This window comes from Penaeus monodon, chromosome 4 (genome assembly GCF_015228065.2).
Source record: "Penaeus monodon isolate SGIC_2016 chromosome 4, NSTDA_Pmon_1, whole genome shotgun sequence".
NCBI classification, from domain to species: domain Eukaryota; kingdom Metazoa; phylum Arthropoda; class Malacostraca; order Decapoda; family Penaeidae; genus Penaeus; species Penaeus monodon.
Genome location: NC_051389.1, coordinates 52312360 through 52319859, shown reverse-complemented (window position 1 = coordinate 52319859; position 7500 = coordinate 52312360). Strand labels below are relative to the sequence as shown.

Genomic DNA, 7500 nt, shown 5'->3' with positions numbered 1-7500 from the left:
TTTTTGCTAGAACATTACGTTCCTGGTCATTCGAAGAAAACCTACCTTTTCTTCATCTGTTTCTTGCCTGATGGATAACGTCCCATGCCACTAACAGGTTCTTTTCTGTTTTTGCTTGAATATTTTTCTTTCTTTTTTTTCTTTCATCACTACGCCGACTTTCATTATTTCAGCAAGAGACAGATTGCAACAATGCCAATCACTCTTGCATAGTGTGGCGGTGTTCTTACCTGGATCAGAGACATTCATTATATAGATTGGCTTATGTGGCATTCATTTTAAACGCAAAATTTAGTATTTACAGATTTTTTTTACGAACTTTCCTTGCGTTCTAATAAAATAAGATTAAGGATAACATCCTCCTGCTGATTCACCTGCAATGCGATTGTGGTTTCACATGAATGGTTTGATGGGTGTGAAATGATGACGAAGAAAGAGGTCAGAGGGAATGGAAATCGTATTGAGAAGTGGTAGAAACCATGCGAAGGAGGAGAGAGAGAAGGTGTAATGAGAGCGGGATTAAAGTGAGAAGGAAGAGGATGGGGCTTGAACAGGAAGTGCTTTACTGAAGTGATATGACGCAGCTTTATCCAACGTACACACACATACATTTGTATATTTCTTTTATTTTTTGTTTTTCCCCCTCATTTTTATATATAACAGCAAATCTTCGAAATAAATCGGCACTCACACTTTCCCCCTTTACAGGATGACGCGACTTCCGAGATGGCCGGTGATGTTGGCACTCCTGGCGGTGTTGCCTGGCATCGCGCTCTGCCATGGCATTGACGATATCGTGGAGAGCTCGAACACCACGTAAGTCGCTGTGTAGAGGATAGTGTTATTAATCATTAGTCTGTCAGCCATTATATCTTTTATGTTGTTATATCTTAGGTCTTTTTCTCTCTTTCCTTTTTTGCAGCCTTTCCAGTCTTCCGTTTTGTTTTGTATTCTTTTCTCGTAATTTTAGCTTCGTTGTAATTTTAGAATTTATATGTTCTGTTTTCTTTCCAACTTCTTAGTAAATATAAACATTGTTAATGCCTAAAAGGGACTTAGTTATGGGTGTAAAAGCATTTTTATTTTATATATTCAAACTGGTGATAATTTCAAATAAGCTGTCATAGTAATATCCTTGGTTTTTAATTTACAAGGTCTTCGATATTTTCAAATTCTGTTTTGTTAGTTAAATATGTAAAACTATATTTTGCTTGTACTTTGTACATTATCTCAAGCTAGAGATAATGTAGAGAAAACATTTATCACAATAAAAACTGTCCATATTACGAATCCCAAACAACCACCGACGTTCCCCGCCAGGTCGCATTCCCGAGTGAAGAGAGTGATCTACTTGACGAGCGAGCGCCGCCTGACCCTTCCGCCGGAGACTGTGCTGGTCCTCACGCCTACCCTCAGTCTGCCCTTCGCCAGGAACTTACCGACGGGCTACGGCGCCTCTATGACGATCTCGATCCCCTTCAAGAGTAAGGCCTACGTCACAACTACACACATGCGCAGTAGCATTCATATATCCATACATACACTTACACACTTCATTCAGAACGTGATGTTGGAGGAGAGTGGTTGCAGGATATCACAGGCTGCGCTTTGTTCGTTTCTTCGGTGAACTTTACTTCCTCTTTTGACCAAGAGTTTCAGACCTTTTGACAATATTCCTTATGACGATTCGTATTTTCATCTCTAAAAATAAATGTTTCAGCCCTGTAATAAAATTTCCATGGGTGGATTTACGTTAAGTTCTGATAATATAAAAACAGTGAGTCACGGAAATGAAAAATCTTGTTCGGAATCGCTGTTGCACGTGAAACCGAAACCTAAATCGAGTTGCTTTAATCAAGTCCCGTGTTCAGCGATGTCAAGAAACACGCAACTTTCACACATGACAAGTTGACTTTACTCTTGGACATCAGCTTTTCTCCCAAATTTCAGTTAACCACCACCTCTATCAGTGACGAATATCCAGTACGACTTGTAGATTTCCTGATTTAAAATAGACGAAAACGAAACAGTCGCTTCTTGGGAAACTATCCAGAACTTCATATGCTTTGTTCTGAAATTCATTTGTTTAATTTGAAACTTTATCTTGCACGATTCTCCTAATGTGTTGGAGATTCATGATCTACTATTTGGTTAGTTTTTTCTATTTATAAGAAACTTGGTATGGTTGCTTACCTATTTTCGAACTCTGTTTGCACAACCTTCCTTTACAAAAGTTAGGATGAGAATGAATTTTATTACATAATACAGACAAAGATGTTATGTCGAAAGCTTAGCTTTATATTTTGTATAATGGAACTATTCATTCGCATTCATAACTTACCTGTTACTCTGTACTCCGCTCATGATATTTTTTATATCACATTCATAATCAACACCAGCAATCGATAACCACCCTTGTTTTCCTGTTCTTATGCATTTTGATATTCCCCATTCATATAAGCAATGACTTGTGACCATTTATTTCAGCGTTACACTTTTTGACTCGATACAAGTGACAGTCTCTCACTAAGGCTAAGCCTGGTGATCTTTGCCCTAAAACTTTAATAAATCAATTTCAAACTTGGTAGCTTTGTCCTGAGAACTTTATCAAGGTCCTGTTTCACATTCTCGACCTTGACTTCGTGTGCTGTGGTTGTCTGTCTATTTTCCAAAGACCGCAAAAGGTCAATCTCTTGGGAGACTTTGACAACATCTTAACCTTTAGGTTAACTTGCCGGGGAGAAACGGGACTCTTTGACCAGTGACCTGACATTATTTTCTCACAGTTGGATTTGATGACCTGGGTTTGACCTCCGAAGAGAATCCTTGGGGTATTTGGCCGAACTTCGGATTATTTAGGAAGAAGAGAGACACCTTCACTTCCTACCCTGGCGTCAACTATGCGGGAGGAGACAGGTAAGACGATCTAGTGCTTGGAAAACAACACGGGACATTAAAGAGACACGGTGTCAGCACAGACAAGACAAACTGAAACTTCAGACACATTTCGGGATGATGTGTTTGTGTGTCTGTTTGGGATGTAATTGAATGAAAGTATGATAAAGAAAAAGAGAAAACAAATGAGACGATTTTTTTTAGATTGTTTATGGAAAGAATGGTACGAGGTATTATATAGAATTTAGTGTATGTTTGCTTTTGAACATATTTTTTTCCCTTTTTTCACCTACAAATATACGCTTTGTGCGACGCAGCTTGTGTTAAATCACAACCTTTAAATAAAATCAGAACTAGAAACTTACATTTTGTTTTTCCTTAACAGAGAGATGATGTACCAGGTCGTAGAAGACACTCTGTTCAACATGGGCATGAATGGAAAAGGATGCCTCCTGAGGGCCATCTGCGAAATGTTCCAGTTTCCCCTCGATAATCACGGTTTCTTTGGTGAAGTCCTCGAACTTTTCTTCAGGTAAATTTGAAAGGCTAACTAATAATTTCCACTATAATATTACTATATGCTATGGCAGTTTTTTTTTATTAGTATTATGACCATTTATATTTTTCATCGTATCTTCAGCAGTACCACCGTTATCGCCAGCTTTATCATTATCATCATATATGTCAATGTCAGTTGTAATAGTATGATTATAAATGCCATTGCTTTTGTTGTTAACATCTTCATGGACGTGCCAATAATATTACTTATTGAAATTTATTTTACAGAGTAAGAACAAATAGCTGGAAAAAGAGTTTGTTTACATAATTCTATAGACATCTAAACTGATGAAACAGAACTGACAGGTTTGAGAGGAAACATTTCCCATAATCTGCTGTTTTAACTTAACCTAGTATACATAGCCTACAGTCTATTCTTATGTTTATTTACTACTTATATAAATAACTCATTGAAGAATCAGATAAATCATTCATTGTCTCATCTTCCAGCGCCAGCCGATCTCCTCACGCCGAGAAGAGGCTGAATGAGTACACGAGAGCGGAGAGAACCGGCAGGTCCACTGGAGACTGCTTCGAGTATCAAGAATTGTGTCCTCATTCTTTCTTCACCAATCCTGGGCAGACGAAATGGCTGTGAGTGTTTTTTTATGTGTCTTTGTGATATATTTTTAGTCGAGTCTACATGGCCGGATTGTTACTTCACGGCAAAGCTTGCTGTTACGAATTCAAACTGCTGATGCAATTAAGCTAATTAAGCAATTCTTTATTGCACACCGGGTAATCATATGAAATATCGTGATTATATGAGGATATATATATATATATATATATATATATATATATATATATATATATATATATATATATATATTGTATTCGGTGGTATATAAGACGGACCTCTTTCTTCGAATGCCTTAGAAATCACCCCGGGTATATTATATGCTCAACTGGGAGCTTCTTGCAGGCCTATGTTACCCTAAACACTCACTACTGTAGGTTAGAACTACCTAGTTCAACTCAATATTGATATTTAGTCAACCGACGTTATTGTTATTATAATCATTACTATTACTGGTATTAGTATTGCTATTGGTACTATAAAACTGCAAACGAAGTACTAGTCATGTTCGTCGGTAACAGTTGATCCATCAACATTTTAAGCGTAAACCATTGTATGGACGCTCCTTTAATCGTTTTCCCCCCAAAATATGCCCTGCCTTTTCATGCATATGCCGTTATATGCATGAAAAGATTTTTAACATTGTCCATCCTTTGTCAACAGAGAGGCGGAGAAATACATGGAACAGTATTCAGAAGGAGGAAACACACGAGCGGACGATAAAGTTACGGAGAAAGTAACGGAAGACAGACCGAAGAAGACGACGAAAAAGAACACCGATAAGAAGGCGCAAAGGGGCTCAAGAAGGGCATATAATTAATCCTGTAATAGAGTAATGTACAAAATGACAATAGTAGGCATTCAGTGGTTGCGTTGCCCATTTTTTTATTATTATGCTGTGTGATTCATCTATGAACTTGTCTATTTTATCAAGGTCTATGTTTTTGTTGTTGTTGTTGTGCTTAGTAAAGATTTGCTGTATTAGTCGTTAGTAATGATATTTACAAGACGATTTTCTCCTGTATTTTGGGCATCTTAACCAGACCTTACAGAGATCCTATGATTATGCATTATGCCTGTCCCAGTATTCCTGTGATTTGAGACTGTCTGTGCATCAACCCTGTCTCCGACCCAAAAGGCGTTGGAATCTTTAAAGGTTTAGAAAATGACTTTGCATGTATGTATACGAACCACACTTTGTGGATGTTTAAAAATGCTGTTTGGAAACTTTGTCGGGATAGGCTGCCATGCAGTTTCTCTTTTTTTTTTCATCTTTATTGTCTTAGGTTATATAAAGAAAGGTGATACACACGTACTATTTTTAAATTCATTTGTTTTCCAATATACGGTTCTTTTGATGTGTATGCTTGTGTCTACATATCTAATTCAGAAAATAGATTAATTCAGTACGTGTAGTACATAACAAGATCTCTCTCTTGTGGTTTCTATTTTGCTCCTTAACATAAATATAATGATTCCAGTATTATGCATACGAGAGCTACTGGTAGTAATTATCAGTTACGTACTGCACTTTAATTCCATTAGCTCTATCACCTCATACTGCATTGTAAGAATTATCACTGAATACTATCATCACCTCTCTTATAGATCATCTCTTATATCAGTTGACCTCAAGACATAATCGCGAACAGCATATTTCGTTTTAGAAAACTGACAAACGCAATCTTTGAAAGAGTTCATATGAGTGTTCTCTGGTGACTCGGTTCAGAACATTGTTGTGTTATTGACACTGTTGAAAGGAGTGTATACTCAAGCACACCCTATTCCCGATACAATCTCTGCTATTATTATTTTGTCATAAATTCAATATTTGTTGTTATTTTTCTTTTCTTTTCTTTTGTAAACCCAGTGTGAACTAAGATAATGGTAAGCTGTATTTGATTCTTCAAAGAAAACACAAGCAATAAACAACATACTTCAGTTCTGTTATTTATGGTCAAACTGAAATTTTAATGCGTCAAATTATTTATATTTGTTTACATTCAATTCAGACATAATTTTCTGTGGCATTATTATAAAGCCCTCATTTCCGCCGACAAAAAGTGTCGTGCTACACTTTCTTATGACTCCGCCCATAACTATGGTGAGGAGTTATATATAAACTACTGCACCTCACTGCCTGTTTTGAAGCTGGAAGAAAATAGGACGTTCAAATTTGATGCTGCACTGTATAATGTTTTGTTCAGTTACGACGATGTTATTGCACTAAGCTAGACTTGATGTATTTGTGTGTGTGTGTGTGTGAGAGAGAGAGAGAGAGAGAGATAGTAGAAATAAAATAGATAAAATAAAATATTCTACATTTATGACTATGTGATCCCAAGAAATATCTCTCACAGTTAGGTAATATGAGAAAACATAATGAACGTTTTCACAAGATCATCATGCTCTAACAACAAAATATCAAAATTGAAAATCTACACTACTATCATAGATAGTCATATGGAGTGTAAACTTTAATCTTAAAGTTTGGCATTTCGATATGTCATGTACAGGCTACAGTAGTCATTTTTGTAATATCATTTATGCTTTATCCTTGGGCATATTCAGGCCTCCAAAAGTGTTCCATGACGAATGATATGCGGGAAGTATCTCAAACAGATTCATGTTGTGTTTACAGAATGTGCTTTTATAGTCAAAAGAATATTACGAAAATTTATAGTAAATTTTACATATTCAGTTTACATATTGTGTACGTATAATTGAATATGAAGGCGTAAACTCATATATTCTTTTAAATGTAATTAATATAAATTAACAAAAAGTGTCATTTTCAAAACATTTAAAGGAGTGTGACGTTCGAAACCGGTGTCGACAGAAGGAAGATGTGATGGGAGGCGCTTAGGGCCAGTACATTTTCAACTGAGTTCAATGGTTCAAATACAAAATCTGATTCCTCAACTCGAATTCGGTTCCTAGGAATGGAGGTGGACTCGAACTTTTGGCAACAGCCTAATAACATTGGCAAAGGGCTGTCGCGATTAAGGACTAGCGTCACTTTACAGTGTCGCGAGACAGTTTTTTTGCCAGCGGAAATGAGGGCTCTGGTCTGTAAAGAACTCCTCACTTCTTTGTCACAGACGACAAAGTATGACTCGGGCTGTTCTTGGGCATGCTTACAGATTATGGTATCTTTATTAATGTACAAGAAGACAAATAAAGAATTTTCGTTTCTATATATATATATATATATATATATATATATATATATATATATATATATATATATATATATAATGAACAGCATTGAGATCTACATCAAAGTTTCTTGTACACTTATGTATCATAAGTTGTTGAATATTTATTTTACCCTTATTATTAACTATTTATTTCTGTGACAATATACTTGTCACTTTCTGTACTGTCTATGGCTGGATAAACTCCAATCACTTGATCTCTCGAGACTAATATTATTATAATTCGTTCGTCCATTTTACTTGTTACAT

At 36.2% G+C, this 7500-nt stretch overlaps 1 protein-coding gene across 2 annotated transcripts in view; it reads left to right on the top strand.

Annotated features, from left to right (window-relative positions):
• The window catches only part of LOC119572311, a 131668-nt gene extending 125349 nt beyond the window's left edge, over nt 1–6319 (top strand). For both annotated transcript variants that reach the window (XM_037919344.1, XM_037919343.1), the window contains 6 exons: nt 709–816; nt 1321–1484; nt 2787–2916; nt 3281–3427; nt 3904–4047; nt 4697–6319. In XM_037919344.1, the coding sequence (XP_037775272.1) occupies nt 710–816; nt 1321–1484; nt 2787–2916; nt 3281–3427; nt 3904–4047; nt 4697–4853 (849 nt within the window). In that variant the 5' untranslated portion in view covers nt 709 and the 3' untranslated portion in view covers nt 4854–6319. The remainder of the gene's footprint in view (nt 1–708; nt 817–1320; nt 1485–2786; nt 2917–3280; nt 3428–3903; nt 4048–4696) is intronic.
• Nucleotides 6320–7500: the final 1181 nt, after the last annotated feature.